This window comes from Triturus cristatus, chromosome 7 (genome assembly GCF_964204655.1).
Source record: "Triturus cristatus chromosome 7, aTriCri1.1, whole genome shotgun sequence".
NCBI classification, from domain to species: Eukaryota; Metazoa; Chordata; class Amphibia; order Caudata; family Salamandridae; genus Triturus; species Triturus cristatus.
The window spans coordinates 632,085,627-632,106,365 of NC_140590.1; the positions used below are offsets into that span (position 1 = coordinate 632,085,627).

General features: G+C 45.3%; 1 protein-coding gene across 1 annotated transcript in view; it reads right to left on the reverse strand.

Moving 5' to 3' along the window:
* SMURF2 (SMAD specific E3 ubiquitin protein ligase 2) overlaps nt 1-20,739 on the reverse strand; it is a 1,110,500-nt gene that overhangs the window by 271,684 nt on the left and 818,077 nt on the right. Inside the window, exons 12-13 of the mRNA XM_085617253.1 lie at nt 881-984; nt 318-432 (exon numbers count right to left, since the gene is read on the reverse strand). Of these exons, the coding sequence (XP_085473379.1) occupies nt 318-432; nt 881-984 (219 nt within the window). The remainder of the gene's footprint in view (nt 1-317; nt 433-880; nt 985-20,739) is intronic.

Here is a 20,739-nt window from a genome sequence, read left to right on the forward strand (position 1 = left end):
TATGACAAGCGAACAAATTAATAATCAATATGACTTGTGTCACTGCAGTGAAAGGGCTTGGGGGGATAGACAAACAAGCGGTTTCCTGTGAGGATAGATCTACAATAGCCTGGTGAGGGTAAATAATAAAATGGGGTAAGCAAGTCTGCTTATACTCTTCTTAATATCCTCATGTAATGACGCCAATTATGGAGAGCAGATCACAGTAATGTTATATTGCTATTGTGAAAGACATTGTTTTTAAAACACTATGCAATTTAAATGTGAAGATAAGAGAATGCAAAAGTATGCGTTTCATATGCCACTGCCGCTCTTACCGGGTTAACTGCAGAGTCTGGGTTAATTTGCAGAGTATAAATATCATCTCGTGAGTACTGGAAAAGTCCGTAGTAGGGATTCAACATTTCATGGGACAGAAGGTAAAGCCATTCTCTGGAAATTAAAACACAGAAGTTTTCATGTGGTCAAACAACTATCAACACTGACAGACTTAGCATTTCGATTAACTCTTTATTTTAACAGCTAATTACACATCTTCTTTTCAACTTTTTAGACAGTTTGGTAAATTTAAGGCTCCGGAATCCCCATTCAATTATACAAACATTACAACTGCATAGTCACCCATCTGGTTATATTTACATTCTTGGCATTAAAGCAACATTTTGGTCTAACTGCCATCCCTACATTCATTTGTAAATTATATAATACTATTCTATGTCATTTTCAAGGTAATATTTGGGGGATGGTGGACTAATATTTCAATAAAAAAACTCCATGCCATGTGAATAAACCAATACCAGAAGACAGGGTGACAATTCATAAAAAATATTTGGTACCATCATTCATTTATAAGTTTCTGCTTGGGGTTAATGTAGCTTACCGTGCTACACCACCATAATCTAAACCCTCTTCTCCACGAAACTTTATCATTAATCGTTTCCAAAGGTCTTTCGGCCTCATTTTCATGACTTGTCTGTAAGATTCCTGCAATGAGTAAAGTATATTAACAAATAATACCATGAGTATCTAAACAGAGCATTCTACCGAAAACCAGTATTATGGACTCCAATGTGCTGCCCAAAGAAGATCCAGCATATACACCAATATCCTTCAAACTTGAAAGCAAATGAGAATCCAAATTTCAATGTAAGTGAGAATTCATGTTAATGTAATGCTTTTGGCAGGACAGTGTAGGAAGCTGGCTCTGTATATACTGTAAGTAAGGTATAGTGTGCACAGAGTTCAGTGGAACCCCAAAGGTAGGCAGAGGTAAAAGTAGATAATACCTTACTCTCTATTTGTGGTAGTGTGGGCGAGCAGTAAGGCTTTATCACAGGGTAGTTCTAAGCACTTATTGTACACACTCAGGCAAGAAATTATGTCACACACTCAAAGACTGAACTCGGACCAATTTGTTTGTTAAAAAAAATATTTAGTTTTATTTATTTTTTAGAACCAAGCAAGCCTGGCACAGGAAAGTGTAAATGGGGAAAAAAACAAATAGGGGGTGTTATTTATCACAGGGTATGGAGTGGCACGTGCCAAGTAGCGTGGAGTTAGCACAAATGAGGATTGTGGATGCGGTGCTACAGGTGCGGGGAAAACCCCTAAATCCTCAATTCTGGACCAAGGTCCGTCTACAAACAGGTCTCGTGAACACGCATATGAGTGAATGAACAATACAAAAGGTAATCGTATTTAAGGTATTAAGGATGAAGACAAAATGTTCTTTCTTGGAGTGTTGTTTTTTAATGGTGTGTTAGTTACTTCACAGGCCTGCCAACACGTGTTTCGTCAATAGGGTGTGAAACCCTTGACTTCTTCAGGGCTGTAATAGAGTAGAGTAAGTCTTTGGACCTTGCAACTGGTGATACTTCCGACCCAGTGGGTCCCAAATTTCTCTGCGATGAGGAAGTTTCTTTCTATCGGTTATTCTGTGTATCTTATAAGTAAGGTAATGCAATTTGAATCCTGATGGTGAAGATGGAAACCCATCCGGTGTAGCGTGGTCCCGGAGTCAGGAGAGACAGGGCGTACTCGCCGGAGATGCTTTTCACGGCAGATGGAGCCGCATTGATTTGGTCTTGCCTTCATGAGGCGTACTGACTCAATAAAGGATAGAAACGTGGTTTATATTGGCAGGATTAAGACTCGCCATCAGGATTCAAATTGCATTACCTTACTTATAAGATACACAGAATAACCGATAGAAGGAAACTTCCTCATCACAGAATTGGTTTAGACACTGTAGTGGTACAGGGCTCATGCACCTGTACCCTCACCACTGGTATAGCGCACCCAGCGGGAGGGGCGGCATACCTATGCCAGGGCAGTGGGTTGTAGGCATGGCACACAGAGATCAGTTAAAGTACATCAACAATTTGGCAAAAAGTGGGAGCAACCATGCAAAAAGAGGGCACTTTCTTACATACAGTACAGGAACATAATGCTTAGATTATGAGTTTCCTCCGACAGATAATAAAAATCAAGAGATGATGGATACCATGCTTGTATTAATATCATCCACTGGTGATTAATCTGGGCTGCACTCCAGTTTATCGTTTTTTGCTCACTGTGACGATGCAGACATGGACCAGGGGGTAGGCAAACCAACCTTATTCCTGCTTCAATGGAAACAGTCAACCTGAAACTGCTCTTCAACAGCTATGCTAACAAGAAACCCACATCTGCACTCAAAATCAAAAAGGAACCAGGAATGAAGATTTTACCAGCATGCTAAACTGTCTTTCTATGGTCTGCACTTTAATAACCAACTCTGTCTTCTCTAATTAGATTTGTGACCGAACCTTTGAATTACTGACAGGGATTGGCTCTTCTTGACCAGTCAGGAGAGAGGAATTCCTCTGCTCATCTATTATGCACCATGGGACTTAGGAATTATAAGAGACAAAGTTGTCAACCAGTGAGAACATCAATTGGCAAAAAGGGTAAAGTTACTTATGTGAAAGGTGTACTCGGATCTGTTGGCCTCTTCAGATCACTTTGTAACATGGTAAGCATGCAAAGATAACAGTTTCAAAGCAAATTGCAGACTACAACAGTAAACACAGAGAGCATCTATCAAAGGGAAGCACTTGGAGGCACAATGGTCCTCTGGGTGTCTTCCTAAAGCCCATGGGGTGTCCTCCAAAAATATGACTGACGTGATGATAGTGCGCCAATCATAGGCTCATGTTGGATTCATACTGGAGTCATGGCAACTAGGAACCTGCAACACTTGTGCTGCATTTGCCACTTATTCACTTTCGGCCAACAGAAGGCCTCCACATGCCACTCAATTTGCACAGTTGATGGCTCAAATTAATATGAGACCTCCATCACTGTGAGAAAGATGCTACAACAAATTTTGCTTTAAGTGGATGCTTGGCAAAGGGAGAGATGGAGTTTTCTGCTTGGTATGTTGTGGAGGTTTTCCAAGAGCTGTGAATGACTGAAGTCTTCTTGTTGTGCTTTGTGAGAAGTAAGGTTTCTCTATCCAAAGCTGCTGATTCTGCCAATATGGAGTGTAAACCAATTATGGGGTAAACCATCTTCGTTTGGCTCTTCACAAGAGTACTATTAGCATGTTCAGTGAGCAAGGAAGAACTAGTAGGCATCAGATTCACTCCAGTAAGGCAAAGTTAGGATGCGGACCGCCTGAAAAAACTGTGGCATGGTCTGCAGCCATTTAGGTTAAACCCTATTGCTTTGCTGCAATAGTGATGTACCTCACAGGAGTATTTCTCTTAGTTGATCCAAAGAGCCCTGCAACAACTCACTACCCTTATGATGAAGACAGAAATTCAACACAATTTCCCCCCAAACAAAATCCATCGCCTTGCTTTGTCAGGAAGAGCAACTAGATGGCTAAGGATTTATACTTCCGGCTGAGCCAATCATGGAACATGAATAGTTCGGATCCAGATTCCAATATATTTATTTCTGTTAGTCTACAGGAATTTTACACATCAGAAACACCTCAAAAGTAGGTGCAGTATGCCCCGGACGTAACGAACTGAATGAAGAGAAAGAACACAAGGTTGCAGACTTACAATTGCATATGATTGCACCTGCATTACTGTAGCCACCATGAATCCTAGCATCTGTTGGAGACCACATAAACCATGTATGAAATGTGCTATGGTGATCCTACGAGATACAGAAGAATATTAACCCCCAGCTTGACTATAAGCTGTGGTAATTGGGTCTTTTGAGGATTGCCCCCACGATGGCATCTTCCACATAGGCTTACTTTTCACCTCTGGAGGGCATTCTAGAATGACAGACAGGCAGGGCCGGACTGGGAACCAAAACCGGCCCTGGCCGATTTTGTTACAGGGCCGATTTTGCAGCTATGCTGTAAAAACGGCCCTGTAACAAAAACGGCCCCCAGGGGCCCAAAACCGGCCCCCCACCCGTGCGGCGCACCGGGGGATTGCCCGGTGCCCGCTAAGGCCAGTCCGGCCCTGCACACAGGTCTGAGGCTTTCAAACACTTGAATGAAATGCTTGGCACATGCAGTGGGGTGTTTCTTCAAATCACAGGCAATGGAGCTCTGCTAGAGAAACACCTAGATATTAGTGCCTCGCAAAGTCAAGTAATTCCTCAAACGCAAAGCAGACGGATCCATGTCCAACAAGTCCACAACAAGGACATTAAGAACGCAGAATACGGTACGAGAGACCCCTAGAGTATCAAAGTGGATCCAATGAAGTCCAAGGTGGAGGCACCGCCTCCACAAGTCATTTGCAGGATACCCCTATCTCAGAAAAGCCAGCACCTTAGCAATGCAGTTTCCACAAACGTGCAGCTGTTAATCTACCTCGTCTTTAAATCACCTAATCAATATCAGAAAAAGCCATATTCTTCAATTGTGTGTTTACCAGAACAAAAATATAATACATGCTATGCTCATTGTTCCGTTACTTTCCTGTGTCACAAGATACATTTTACAAAGCCGCACTACGGCAACTGAAAAGCACAACAGAAAAAGATTCTCTGAGGAGACAAAAAAAGTTCACACAGGTGACGGATGATTTAAGATGGAGAATGAAGCAAAAAAAAAAACCATGAAGGTAGGGATTAGTATTTAACATGTTTAAAAATTTGGAGCACTGGTGCAGAAGCCGCCGCCGGGGGCGCGATCGCGGCCTGTGATAGCGAGATTCCTGAACTATTTGGACCGGGATGCTGTTCTGAAACAGGCCCGGGCTAAAGAGCCGCTGCAATATGAAAATGTACGCATCTTAATATTCCCCGATTATACCCGCCAGGTGCAGCAGCAGCGTCAGTCCTTCATGGCCGCGAAGGCCCGCCTGAGAGACCTTAAGCTACCATATGCTCTATTGTTTCCGGCTCGCCTGCGGGTGGTGTATCAGTCCCGTACTCACTTCTTCGATACCCCGGAGGAGGTCTTCAGGTGGGCTGACGAGTGTGCGGCTGCGAGTGCCTACGCTGCCTGGCAGGGAGTCGGACTCCTCCTCCGGAGAGGCGGCCCGGAAGGACTCGAAGAGACGGCAGCGGTTGGGGGACAGACGGTCGCACTCCAGGAGGCGCTCCGTGTCAGGTGGGGCCGCAGCAGGAGATGGTCCGGAGCATGGACATTGACTAATGATATCCGGTTCCTTTGGGGGGTCTCTCGAGCCCCCAATGTGCTCATCATAGTTCTTGAGATGTAATGGTCGGGGGAACGAAGGTGTGGGCTGGTTTTCCGCCGGACTTGTCCGGGTCGGGATCTGGCCTGAGGACCATGGGCTGTGAGTTTGGGATCCATTGGATGGGGCGGTGCCACTTCCCCGGTTGGGAGGTGGGTACTTGCCCCTCCGTGACAGATGCTTCAGTGTTATTGAGGTATGGGGTGGGAGGTTTGTTGGGGGGGTAGGGGGGGGGGAGAGTTATTGGTTCCGCGTCGCACTTTCCTGGTGGGTTTCTGACATTGGTCCTACATCTAGCTGCAGTCCTCTATGGGGGAGGGGGATGAGGTTCCTTCCCAATGGCTAGCGAACAGATGGGGGACACAAGAGTCCCAGGTACCCTCCGAATTCTAAGTTGGAACGTGAGAGGGGCACTTGATAAAATTAAGCAAGGGGCAATACTACATCAGGCTAAGAGGGCTCGGGCGGATATTCTTATGCTGCAGGAGACGCACCTCTTGGGTACGAAGACCCCATGTTTGCAAAGATATGGGTATCACCAGATATTTCATGCGGGGTTTGCGAGGGGGTCCAGAGGGGTAGCGATACTGGTTCATCGTAGGGTCTCATATGTACACGCGCAGCAATGGATTGACCCACAGGGCCGCTATATATCAGGGGTACGATTGGGGAAGTCCCCGTGATCTTGGGTAGTGTGTACGCCCCCCCCCCCCCCCTTATAGTGGTCTTTTGTGGAGAGAGTATTGACCCTCTGGGCGGACATGCCAGATATGCTCTCTATCGTGGGAGGGGACTGGAATGATGTCATGGATCTGACCAGGGACCGGAATGGGGGGGGGGGGGGGGGGATTTTGGTGAGCGGAGAGGTGGCCCCACGAAACTCAGCTCCCTAGTGACTAGTCTTGACTGGGTTGATGTCTGGCGGTGGATTCACGGGGATAGGCGGGAATACACATATCTTTCAGCAGTTCATGCCACTTTCTCGAGACTGGACTACATATTTCTTCCCCGGGCGCGGACAAGTGGAGTGGTACTCGCGGAGATCCTCCCCCGCGACCTATCGGATCATTCTCCAGTGTCCCTTGAGCTTGCCATAGGCAGAGGGCGGCAGTCATTTTGATGGCGTTTGTCGCCGTGGCACCTACAGATTGCAGCGTATAGTACTCATATGAGGGAAGCTATTGCCCATTACTTTGCTTCCAATGAGGGATCGGTGTCGAGTGTGGGATCCCTGTGGGAGGCCTTGAAGCCAACTTTACGTGGGGTGGACATTTCCTGGTGTTCGGCGGCCCGCCGCAAGCGCAGGGAAGAGCTGATGCGAGCGGAGGCCTCCGTTGAGGCACTCGAGCGACAGGCTAGGGAGGAGGGAGGAAGACTGTGGGTGAGGCAACTGCTCCAGGCCCAACAGTCATGCGCAGCCCTTCTTCTGGAGGAAGCTCGCCAGACTTGGCTGGCGACACGTAGCAGGATTTATCAGTGGGGAGACAAGTCCGGGACGATGCTCTACAGGCTCTGCCAGGGCGCCTTTCACGCTCAGACCCTTCCGGGCTTAATAGACAATTCAGGAGCTCCGATCACTGATCAACTCCTTATAGTCGAAAGCTTTGCTGCCTATTACGCGGAGCTTTATGCCCCCCGGGAGTGCCTGCCGGCGGCCACCATACAGCAATTCCTAGCTGACCTACCCCCTAAACAGATATCGGATGAGGTGCGGGATCGTCTGGAGCTTACGCTGACGGAGGAAGAGCTCAGCACGGCCTTGGGGGAACTTAATTCAGAGAAGGTGCCTGGGCCCAATGGGTTTCCGAGTGAATTATTCAAACGCTATAACATACAACTGGCCCCTTATTATCGAGCTGTAGTGGAGGAGGCCAGGGAGAGGGGCATGCTTCCCCCGGACTGGAGACACGCGGAGGTGGTGGTTTTTCTCAAGCCCGGCCGCCCCCCGGATCAACGGGCCTCGTATCGGCCTATCTCCCTCCTCAATGTAGAGGCGAAGATCCTGGCCAAAGCACTAGCTAATCGTCTTCTGCCCCATATATCGACTCTTATACATTCAGATCAGGCGGGATTCATGCCCAAGAGGGCCACTAGACACAATATAAGGCGGGCACACGTGGCGGTGGTTCGGCAGACTGGGGAGAGGGCGGCATTACTGTTGGCGGACATGGATAGGACCTTTGATTCCTTGAGCTGGGTATATCTGTTTGCCTTATTGTGCCGACTCAATCTAGGTCCGAGCTTTCTTTCCTATCTCCAGCTCCTCTATACAGACTTGACGGCGGCGGCGGTGCGGGTGTGACATCTCCTGTCTTTCCCATACAATGGGGCACGCGACAGGGATGCCCCCTGTACCCGTACCTGTTTGCGTTGGCCATGGAGCCGTTGGCGGCGTGGGTGCGTATGGATGCGTAGATCCGGGGCTTCGAGTGGTCTCCGGAGGTGTCGGACAGAATCGCATTATATGCAGATGACGTCCTGTTCTTCCTTACGGAGTTAGACGCATCGGGGCCACGACTCCTACGGATCATGCAGATCTTTGTAGAGACATCGGGATTATATATGAATCCTTCCAAATCCACGCTGTGGATGCTGGGGGAATGTCCGGGGCCCGGGGCGTGGGCGCGGGATATTCCGCTGGCGGTGGGAGGATTGAAATACTTGGGGGTGTTCCTTTTGGAAGCTCCAGAGCTTTCTTGGGACCGCAATGTAGCGCCAGTGTGGGAAAGGATCCGCATGGATCTCAAGACCTGGTCTCGAATGCCATTGACGCTGTATGGCAGGTCCGCAATATTTAAGATGGTGGCACTACCTAAGCTGCTATACCAACTGCAAAACTATCCATACCCGATCCCGCCTCGATGGTTCCGACAGGTGAACTCAGTGTTGGGGCAGTTTCTGTGGGAGGGGGGCAAAGTGCGAGTGGCCCTTAGAACGTGTTTCCTATCCTCGTATTGCGGAGGACTTGCGTCATCGGATGTCTTATCCTACTATCAGGCCTCGCACCTCCTTGTTCTCAACGAGTGGTGGCATGGGGCTACAGGAGACCCGGCGTATGCGCTGGAGAGGATACTTATGGGAATACATTACAGACTATCCTGTACTCGGCGTCGGTGCGCAGCAGCCTACCGTCGGCCACGCGTGTGATTTTCCTGATCTGGCGGCAGACATTGCGTCGGATGGGCTGGTGGAATGTTTTAACTGAAGAGACCCCCCTCTGGAGCAATGGGCGCTTCCCCGAATTGATGGCGCTGAGAGGTTTCCTCGGACGGGATGACATAGGCATCTCGACATTGGGAAATGTTATGAGCGGTACGACACTTAAATCATTTCAGGATTTGCAGAGGGAATTCTATATGCCTCAATCACAGTTCTACAGATATCTGCAACTGCGGCATGCACTGTCCCCCAGCCTGGAGGGTCTGACATTACTCCCAGAGTTTAGCCCGCTAGAAGCGAGACTTTTTATTGGAGGATCTGGAAACCAAAAAAATCTCCAGGATTTATCAGGCCCTGGTGATCCATTGCTCTACGAAGCTTCAGAAGTTGCAGGGAGATTGGGAAACTGACGTAGGTGCCTTAGATGAGGACGACTGGAGGGAGGCCCTGGCAGCCCCAAGGAAAGCAGCTATAGCGATGCGACTGCGCCTCATACAATTTAAATACCTGCACAGGGTGTACTTTACCCGGGCCAGACTGTTCCGAGCGGGCTTGATTGCTGCTCCGGACTGTCTTAGGTGTGGTCAGGAGGAAGGGACATTTATACACACTACTTGGCACTGCCCAACGCTGGACTGATTCTGGAGGGGGGTAACTACCTGTCTGGCTGAGGTGCTGGGGTGGGCGATCCCGCGCACGCCACGATTTGCATTACTACATGTTATGGAGGGCATTGGGGGCAACATATATAAGCGGCACTTGCTACGGCTAGGCCTTACGCTGGCAAAGCGGGATATCGCCAGGGCATGGAAGGCGCCTAGAGCTCCATCGATCACAGCATGGAAAAACAGTCTAGATTTTTGTATGGGGCTGGAACAGCCCATATATGTAGCCCGAGGATGTCCACGCAAGCATTATAAAATATGGAAACGGTGGGCGGATTACCGGGGGCTGTGGCTGGAGCCACCAGTGGAAGAAGAGGAATAATTATGGGGATGTCTAGGGAGACTGGTCGAGAAGGCGGGGGCGCTGGGCAAGAGGGGAAGACCGGGGGATTCATCTTACCACAATACGACGTGGCTGTGGGGCCTTAGGGCTGTGGTGGGGAATCCATGGATATGGTGCGACGCAGGGGATGGGGTGGGGGGGGTTGTTATTGTTCAAGATATATTTATGGCAAATGTACAAATAGATTGCTATAGAGATATGCTGCAATGTGAATCTGTTTTCGACTCTGATATTCAGGGTCCTGTAACACCTGTGCAATCGATTAATGAAATAGGTTTTCAAAAAAAAAAAATTTGAGCAGACCGATGGTGACAAATTCATCACCAATGAGGCTGCTACCTTTCTAAACAAAATTCCTGTAGTTTATCTCCTTTTAAAATTATGGGGCATTTAGTTGTTACTTGAAATGCAGATGTTGCCTTAAGATAGGCATGTTTTAACAAGCTAACAATAAGGAGAATGCTACTTACCAGTATGCATCTGTTCTTGGCATGTAGAGCTGTAGATTCATATACTTGTGCATAGATCGCCATCTGGTGTTGGGCTCGGATGTTTGCATTTTGTTTTTGTCCTGGAAGAAGTCTTTGTAGTCACGAGGTAGGTGACTCCTCCTTAGGATGATAGTGAGCATGGGCATCGACTACATCTGCAGATTGTTTTGCCGTGAAGGGTTGTGATAGAGGTAGTAAGAAATATCAAAGGATGTCCATGTGTACTGTATCTAAGTAAGATAGTACTGGAACAGATAGAGGTATCCGGGAAGGTGGGTGGGCGTATACGAATCTACAGCTCTACATGCCTAGAACAGATGCATACTGGTAAGTAGCATTTTCCGTTCAAGGCATGTGAGCTGTAGATTGTATACTTGTGCATACACTATACAGCAGTTACCTCCTTAGCTGTGGCTACCTGTATCTGTTGCAGTGGTTTGAAGAAGTGTTTTTAATACAGCCTGGCCCACGTTGCTTTGCTTGCACATCTACGCAATAGTGCTTTGTGAACGTGTGTGGTGTAGACCAAGTTGCTGCTTTGCAGATGTTATCCAGGGGAATGTTCCCTAAGAATGCCAAAGATGCCCCTAGTTTACGTGTGGCGTGTGCTTTAGGGAGAATGGTTAATGTGCGTTTAGTTTTAGCATAGCATGTTTGAATACATTTAACAATCCACCTTGCAATTCCGGTTTTTGAGATTGGATTGCCTTTATGAGGTGAAAGCTACAAAAAGCTGTTTAGTCTTTCTAAAGGATTTTGTTCTTTCGATGTAGTGAAGTATTGCTCTTTTTACGTCAAGCGTGTGAACAGCTCATTCTGCTACTGAGTCTGGTAGAAGGAAAAACACTGGGAGTTCTACAGACTGGTTAAGGTGGAAAGGAGGCACTACTTTAGGTAGAAATTTTGGGTTAGTCCTAAGAACCACTTTGTTATGATGAATTTGCAGAAATAGTTCTTTAATGGTTAATGCCTGGAGTTCACTGACTCTTCTGAGAGAGGTGATTGCGACCAGGAAAGCTACTTTCCAGGTGAGAAATTGTAATTCTCATTTATGCAGAGGTTCAAATGGGGAACCCATGAGCCTGGTAAGGACCACATTTAAGTTCCATATTGGTGAAGGTGGAACTCTAGGTGGGATTATTGTTTTGAGTCCTTCCATAAATGCTTTGATAGCTGGTACTCTAAATAAAGACAAATGTCTGTTTTGGAGATAGGCTGCTATTGCAGGAAAATGTAGTCTAATGGATGTATAGGCTAGGTTACATTGTTGTAGATGCAAGAGGTAACAGATCATGTTTTGAAAAGAAGCATCTAGTGTGTTGATTTTGTTATTGGTACACTAAATCACAAATCTTTTCCATTTAGCGGCATAACAAGCTCTAGTGGTAGGACGTCTAGCCTGTTTAATGATGTTCATGCAGTCTGGCGGGAGATTGAGGTAACCAAACTCAAAGACTTCAGGAGCCAGATCGCAAGGTTGAGTTGACTGGGATCTGGATGCCTTATCTCTCCATGGTTCTGAGTGAGAAGCTTGGGTGAGAGGCGTAGCTTTTGATGAGGAAATAATGATAGTTCCAAGAGGGTAGTGAACCATGGTTGTCGGTCCATGTTGGTGCCACCAGGATCATTCTGAGGGAATGCTGTTTGAGCTTCCGAACCACTAAGGGAATGAGTGGGAGTGGCGGAAAAGCGTAAGCATATCTGTCTGACCAGTTCATCCATAGCGCATTGCCTTTGGACAATGGGTGTGGATACCTGGATGCGAAGCTTGGGCATTTTGCGTTTTGGTGTGTGGCGAACAGGTCTTTTTCTGGGTAGCCCCACATTTGAAAGAATGGAAGTAAAACTTGAGGATGAAGTTCCCATTTGTGGATTAGCTTTTTTTGACGACTGAGCAGATCTGCAATCTGATTGTGAAACTCCTGGGAGGTGTTCTGCAAGGAGGTATAGGTTTTGCGGAATGGCCCACCTCCATATGTTTTGAGCTAGGTGTGAAAGCTGCAGAGAGTGTGTCCCCCCCTGTTTTTGTATGTATTACATTGCGGTCATGTTGTCTGTACGGATCAGGACAGCTTTGCCTACTAGGTGGAGTTGAAATGATTTTAGTGCCAGGAAGATCGCTAGCAATTCCAGATAATTTATGTGGCATTGTTTTTGTTGAGCGGTCCATATGCCCTGAATAGTATGATTTTGAAGATCAGCTCCCCAGCCGGTGAGCGATGCGTCTGTTGTGAGCACTATCTGTGGAACCATGTCTAGGAACGGCCTCCCTTTGGAAAGGTTTTGAGTGTTCCACCACTGCAGAGAGCGATGTGTGCGATCTGTTATCTGACCTTGAGCCTGGGTCCACTGACGCGCCAAACATTCCTGTATGGGACGCATCTGGAGTCTTGCGTAAGGGACTATCAGAAAGCAAGAAGCCATCATCCCTATTAACTGCATGAACACACGTGCTGGTAATGAGTGTGAAGGCGGAAATGTTGATATGAGGGCTTGTATAGTGCTTATTATGGCCGGGTTGTGATATGCTAGAGCTTTTGAAGTGTTTATTGTAGCTCCTAGATATCGTTGTGTTTTGGACAGTTGGAGATGGGATTTGGAGAGGTTGACTGTGAATCCCAAATTGTGCAGCAAGTGCATCGTTTTGCGTGTGTGTTGAACACAGCTGCTGTGTGACTTGGCTTTTATGAGCCAGTTGTCCAGATAAGGGAAAACGTGAATATGTTGTCTTCTTAAGTGAGCCACCACTACTGCGAGGCACTGGGTGAAGACTGTGAACCACTTGCTGTGGTTACTCCGAATGGGAGGACTTTGAATTAGTAGTGTTGTCCGTTTATCACAAACCTGAGATATTTCCTGTGAGCGGGGTGAATGGGAATGTGAAAGTAGGCGTCCTTTAAATCTAGAATGGATAGAAAGTCGCCTTGTGGGCGTACCTGTTGGAGAGTGACCATATGAAAATGGTCTGACTGAATGTATAGATTTAATGGCCTGAGGTCCAGTATTGGTCTTAGAGAGCCTTCCTTTTTTGGTATTAAAATGTATAGTGAATACACTCCTGTGCCTTGATGAGGCAAGGGGACTGGTTCTATTGCATGTTTTTGTAACAGGGAGAGAGCCTCTTGTTCGAGAAGAGTGAGATGTTCGGAGGACATTGGGCGTTCTCTGGGAGGAATGTTTGGTGGAGTTCCAGTGAGTTCCAGGCAATAACCATACTGGATCATTTGTCTTACCCATTTGTCTGTTGTAATGAAATTCCAGACATGTAGTAACTTTGATAGGCGTCCCCCGAGAGGAGTGGAATGGTCGGGGGAAGCGAAGGGAAGTCACTGCTCATTTGCAGGGGAAGTGCGGGTGGAATTATTTTTGCCTCTTCCCCTATTGTTGTTTCCTCTATATCCTCCTCGATAGTACCCCCGGGAAGAGGAAGGTTGATTTTGGTTTTTGTAAGTAGAGGAAGTATTCTCTGATGAAATTGTTTTGGAGCCGCCCCTATAAAAGGAGCAACGAAAGGAGCCTCTGTTGGAGGGTAGTTGTAGGGCTCCCATAGATTTGGCAGTTTCCGTATCTTTCTTCATTTTTTCTAATGAAGAGCTTACATTTAGTCCAAAAAGATGTTGTTGGTCAAAGGGTTCGTTTAGTATCGCTGACTGTACTTCTTGTTTGAATCCTGAGGTTTGAAGATAAGCATGTCGGCGTAGCAAGATGCTGGTTTAATGCCACAGGATGCTGTGTCAGTGGCATCAAGTGCACATCATATAGTGGTGTTTGTAATTAATTTACCCTCTTGAATGAGGTCGTTGGCTTTACACCTTTCTGTTGATCTGGTAAATTCTGCATTAGCTTTTCTAGTTCATCATAATGCACTCTGTCATAGCGTGCCAGGAGGGCTTACACATCGGCAATATGCCAACTATTAGCGGTTTGTGACGCAATTCATTTGCCTGACGCGTCTATGAGCTTTGACTCCTTATCAGGAGGAGGTGCGTTGCCTGTGGCTTGTGAATTGGCTCGCTTGCGGGCATTAGATACAACAAGGGAGTCTAGGAGGACTTGACCTTTAATATAAACTGGGTCCGTCGGAGCAGCTTTATATTTTTCATCAACTCTTGGGGTGAGGTTTCGTTCTCTAACTGGGTCCTTGAATACTTAATCAGTATGCTTTAGCATGCCTTTTAACATTGGCAATGTATTAGTTGATTTTTGGGATGGAGGGAAAGTTTCCAAGAGGAAATCCTCCTCTAATGGGTCAGTGTGTAATTCTACCCCATGATATAGAGCAGCCCTATTGATAAGCTGTGTGAATCCTATATTATCATGAGGTGTTGATGGTCTGGAAGGATATAGGTCCGGATCATTAGTATTGTCTGGGTCTTTATCGTAGTCCCATGGATCTGGGTCTTGTGGTATGGTGTGATGGTCATTATTCCCATCCCCATCCCCTTCTCCTTCTCCTTCTGAATTAGTATCGTCATCTGCGTCATTATCCCCCTGTGGGTTTGGGAAGAAATGAGATAGTGGTGAGTTATATGACGATATTAGTAAGTTAGGATCAATAGGTGGAGGAGAGGGAGATATGTAAAGGGGAGAGGGGTTAGTACCCATGTCCTTTCTCTTTTTGGGAGGTATATAGTGTTCCTCTGAAATGTCCTGCTTTCGTTTCTTAGGAAGGGTTGCTACAAGATGTCCAGTGGTTGGATCAATATGCAATTTCTTTTGCTTGGGATCCATTGGTTCCTGTGAAGGAAGTTCTTTAGGTGGTAATTCCTGCTCTTTGGGTGTTTCAGAGGGTATTTTATGGGCTGTTTTTTTTGGTTCTGAATCCTTTAGTGCATGTTGTTTATGCGCCAAAGGTTTGTCTTTTAGAACTTTCGGTTCCGAAGGTTTGTCTTCAACTTTTGGATCTGAAGGCTTATCTTTGGTTTTCAGCTCCGAAGATTTGGGCTTAGTTCTGAAATCTTTGGTTTATGAGGTTTCGGGTCGGAGTCTTTCGGTGCCGAAGATGACTTTGGTGACCTGGAGTGATGTGAGAGTCTTCCTCCATGTCGGAGTCGTCAGCTTCAGACACGGAGATTTCTTCCTCTTGATTGGCGCTGTGCTGAGGAGTCACTCTGTTCTCCATAGATGTCCGGCACCGGGCTAGGGCCACGTCTCATCTCGTGACGTCAAGTCCGACGGTCACAAATCATTTTCTTTGATCGGAATGATGTCTTCGTGCTCTGGGGAGAGGCACAGATTACAAACCTCGTGTAGGTCTGTGTGTGGAAATTTAGCTCCACACCCGGGGCATTTTTAAAAAGGAGTCCGTTCTATCGACTGCTGGCGTAGTCGGCGCAGGTAGGCCTTGCGGCCTGCGTGGAAGCTCTCGATCGAAGGGGCTGGATTTCAACGATGCGCGTTGAAGGGGAAAACCGTGATCGAAACAATACCGTCGAGGGGAATGATTGCACGTCGAAAGGTTTGAAGATGATCCCGGAGTGCAGCAATACACATGCAAACCAGATGGCGGAAAAAAACAATCTGAAGATGGAGTCGATGCCCATGTGCACTATCATCCTAAGGAGGCGTCACCTACCTCGTGACTATAAAGACTTCTTCCAGGACAAAAACAAAGTGCAAAGATCCGAGTCCAACACCAGATGGCAAACTATGCACAAGTATACAATCTACAGCTCACATGCCTCGAACATATATTTCTTTATTGAAAAAGTGCTCAAGGACAACACACAGAGGCACAGAAAGTCCATGTTTATTTAAAAGAGCCCAAGATAGACACATTTTGTGCATCTTCTACAAAGAAAACAAGAAACTGTATACACTGTAGAAATTTAAAAATGGCTAAGAGTAAATAAACTATAATATTACAAGTGCTAGGCCTGGTAGCACATCACCAGATGCTTCCCAATAGAAAATAAAGAGATAAGTAATAATAATTTGTCGTATCACTTGCTGCCCAGTTATTGCAGTTTAGTAGACCTGCTTATAAATGGGTTTTACTGTTACACAATTGATGGTGCTCTTACTTAACCTACGGAAGGATGACTGGTCTTTAAACTTGTAACCTATTGGTGACACACAGCTGACAGCAGCAAGTACCAAACTCACTGAGTAACCTGAATAGCTGTACAGGCCATATTCTGGAGTGATGCTGGTGAATGCATGCTCTCACTCATACAGCAAACTACTTCCCTACCAAAAAAAAAAAAAGGAATACTACGACCAATGGGAGTAAAATTAATGAGAATCTTAAACAGAAATGGCATAGCTGATGGTACTGGTTCAAAGGTGTCGGAGATGAGCGATTAAATGGGCCTGAACAGAGAAACTAGAGCTCTGCGCATGAGAGGGGCCAATCAATCAAACCTGAGACCGAGAACCCTCGGGTAGTAGGTAGGCTGGAGAACCCCAAGGCCAACTCCTGGAAAGAAGATGAACCACAAACCTTTCAGAAAAGGTGGAATGCTAGGAAGAAAGTGCGATAGGGTCCAAACCCAAAAGTCTAGAAAGAAGACAGACAAACACCCAGAATGGTACCACATTCAGAATTGCGCTTTATGACTAAAAGTGTGCTTTATGGCTAGAATCAATCCGAAGAAGGCGCAGATGGGAAGCACCAGTGACTAATTCACAACATACAGATGAGAACAATCTGCGGTACTTCCACAGAAATCCAAAGCCGACCAGAGTGGTGAAGTGAAGATGTGTCAATCTACAATTAAAACAAACAAGACTAAAGTGACCTGTCTGTAAAGGTTTTTTATTTTATAATAAAAGTGACAGATGGCCAACTAATAAAAATATTGCTCACTATTTTTTTTGCCGCCACGAGTTGACCTGGTGAACTAGTAAAGAACAGGAAGAATCAGACTGAGGGCGGAGCTTAGTGTACGAGCTGTCCTTTCAATCGTTTAAATTCCCTCATGCATAAATGGACAGATGACCAGGAGGGATTTGGAAACGGCCCAGGCAAAAAAGACTTCTACAACTGAGAAACTCGCTAATCTCAGTCAAGCATTGGTGTTCTCTCAATCACTGTTGAGATCTTTTTCTGCTCGGTCAAACCTAGGATCTTGAGAGGAATAGATTACCAAAGTCAAAACTGGCATGTTTCAGTATACACACGTACAATGAACCACACCTTTCTTGCTTTGTTTTTCATTTCTGCAAAATCAATAAAATTTGTTAATTATTTAAAAATGGCCATGTCGCCACTGACCATCACTAAATTCCTGGAGGATACATGGTGGCTGTAGTAATACCCAAGGCTGACAAGTCTGCGGGAGGCACCTGGTCAACAAGGCATTCTTCTTTTCTTTTAGCCTGCGGTCTGTGGCAATCGCTGAGAATTGGTTAGAGTAAAGATGCATTTGGTGGACAGTTATATCTTGATTCTACTGGCTGGAAGTAATTCAAGGAAGAGGGGAAGAGAGGTGTAGGAAACCATATCATTTTAGCACTCTAGCCAACACAGTGGAGTGTAAAGGAAGGAGTCTAGTGGACTGGAAGGTGATTGCACTAAGTACTTTTAAGATCAAGCAGAGTGTAAGGAAGGGAAGTGTTGTAGCCCCTTTTTTGTTCTTCCTTTATACCAACAGAGTGAAAACAGCCCTGTTGGGGAGATTTAGGTATGTTCCTCATATTAGATCACGTACCCTCCCCATACTCCTCTGTGCAGACAATGCTGTGCTCATAGCACGTGCTGGAGCAGAGTTTTCTTTTAGAAAATTCTGGGGCTTTTGAAGCTCTGGCATGTCTATGCGTTTTATTAATTTATTAATAATTACCAATTAATTATTTGTCTTGTGCAAGTGTGTTTTACTAATCAACCTGTTTGTCCTAACATAAGAGAAAGTTACATGAGGGTTAGCTTATTTGTGCTGTTCTTGTATTTACAATAACGTGCAAGTTTTCATGTTTAAACGTTGCTGTGTGCTATTTATTTGAGCACAAAATGCTGTCTGAATTAATGCTTTTTATGTCGCAAAGCTAGATAAATGCATACACATAAGGGTATTAGTGGGGTTAACACTGTTTAATCATTATGCTGTAGTAACGTTGTTTTTATTTCTTTTAATTGAGATGGTCTATTGTGGCCTATGGAGGCCTAATCCATGATGGCTAATTTTGAGAACCTGGCCTCGAGTGAATATTTCTGTGATGTGGCAAGAGAGACCCCTGCTGGAAAAAGGTCGAAGACAACTGACCATGGTCCTTCTATGAAATTTTCCATGAGGACGGCAGCAGCTTTGGGTGTTCTCCAAGAAAAGTGAAGGTGTCCTTGGTAATCTTGAAAGGACAAAGGAGCCTTAGAGGGAAACTCTGAACTGTGGCTCGATGGCCGAGGAGGAATTGGATTAAATGTGTTACATGTTTTATTTCCTTGGTTCCTGTTCCGTAGTTCACGTCTTGTGACTTTTCCTGAGCGGAGATTTACAGATGTAGCAATGTTACATTTCTTCCTTCTCGTTCTGCTCAGTGATACAGTTTATTCAGCCAACTTTATGTGTGTTTCTATTGTATTTTTCACTATAAAAACTGTTAGTTTAGGGAGGGCTCTCCCCACTCTTTTGGCCACCTTCACGCGTTGCTGAGGATTGATGCTGAGGACTCTGTCTTGACAGACTTTACCGAGAGACTGGTCCTGACCCGTTCTGACACTTAGTTAGAATAGGTAACTATGAGAAATGATTTATTCTGATTTACTTTGACTAATTTTAGATAAAGCAATATAACTTTAAAACATGGTGTTGAATATTCTTTCTTGTCAATTATTGAGTACATTTTGATCATTGTTGTATAGTTTGTATAGAGTATGATTAAGGAGATAACCATCATAATTAGGTCCTATCGTCCTAGATATAGATGCAGGGTTTTCTTCCCACAGGTCTTATGCTGGTAGAGTATTTGAGCGTATGTTAGTGAAATGGGCCCTAGCGTATGATGAATGTATGTGCGTGTAACTGTGAAATTACTCTATCCGTGGTAGTGGGTTTATTTTAGGTACCCTGATCTCTATCACACGGACCAGACGAACACCGCAGGACCTCCTAGAGGAATACACAGCTTTTTTTTTTTTTTTTTTTTTTTTTTTTAAGATAAATGAAAGTACATTTTTCTCACTTATTTGTGGGAAACAGACCAAACCACATCCTGTGTGCCATAGGGTGGAAGGAGCTGAGACCTTTTCATTGCATCTTATTTGACATCAGGTATTTGTGGAAAAACATGGTTGCAAACAGGGCTTTGATGTTAGAAAAAAACTTTACTGGCCTTGCTCAACTTCCCCAAAAAACTATGGGCGAAACAGATCCCCGAGATGAAGAGCACTTATGCAGTGAAACCAGTTACAACAGCTACCTACGAGGCTGCTGTCTGGGGTATGGCAGATGTTGGGGAGATTCAGCAAAAGAAATTTAGCATTATTCCCTGCGCCTGCTCCATCACAATATGTCATTGTGAGCTGGGTTTGCCTTATACTATAGATACAATTAAGCTAGCACCAGTATTGCTCTGGCATTTCGATATGGAAGAGGGAAACGGTTCTATTAAACCAACAAATCCTGGAGGATTGCAGAAATTTACTGCACGCGCTAATGATTCCCTGGTTAGCATATGTAAGGCACACTCTGGAAGACCTGGGACTGTCCGAACTGTTTCACACTCCCACCACCTGTTTGACAGTTAGTAATGCGAAACTGAAGGAGTCATTCTTGGCCAGGGCTGCTTATAATAGAAAGGAAGCTCGCATACAGAAACATGTAGTTGCTCTCTCTTGCCCTGGTTTACAGTCTTACTTGTCATTAATCCATAATTTGCAGCTTTGTTTCATACTCACTATATTTCGTATAAATGACCTGCCGTTAATGCTGGGTTTTCCTGCAAACTGCTATGCATTGTAGGAGCTTGGTCTATGTCAATTCAGTCTAACCTGCGCCTTATGTTTTTCTGCACTTTTTACTGCACTCCAAGGAAGAAATGTATTGTTCCACTTATGCGCAAGCACGATTCTAGGCAATACAGACCAGCCCTTTGCTTTATCCAAAAGTTAGATGGCCGTCGGTTCGCCTGGTTGCTGCATCTTATCTTTGGCAATGCCTGAAATTGAGACATTGGTTGTCACACTGATATGAATTATTTAATAATACCAAGGATGGTGCTTATATTTCAGGATTTAATTATGTGTTCTTATATTTATATCAGATTGTATTTAGTGTTCTTTTTTTTATTTTTATTAATCGGTTTGTTTCTAGTGCCTCCCTAACAATGAAAGATAATTTGGATTTTTAAGTTTTAAAATCCATAAACTTTTTACTGACGGATTTATTGCTGTTTTTAAATGTTTATCTACTTTGTTTTTATATGTCCTTTTATGCTTCATAAACTAAGCGAAATAAAGAGATTTGACTGACTGAATTTAATGTACAGGT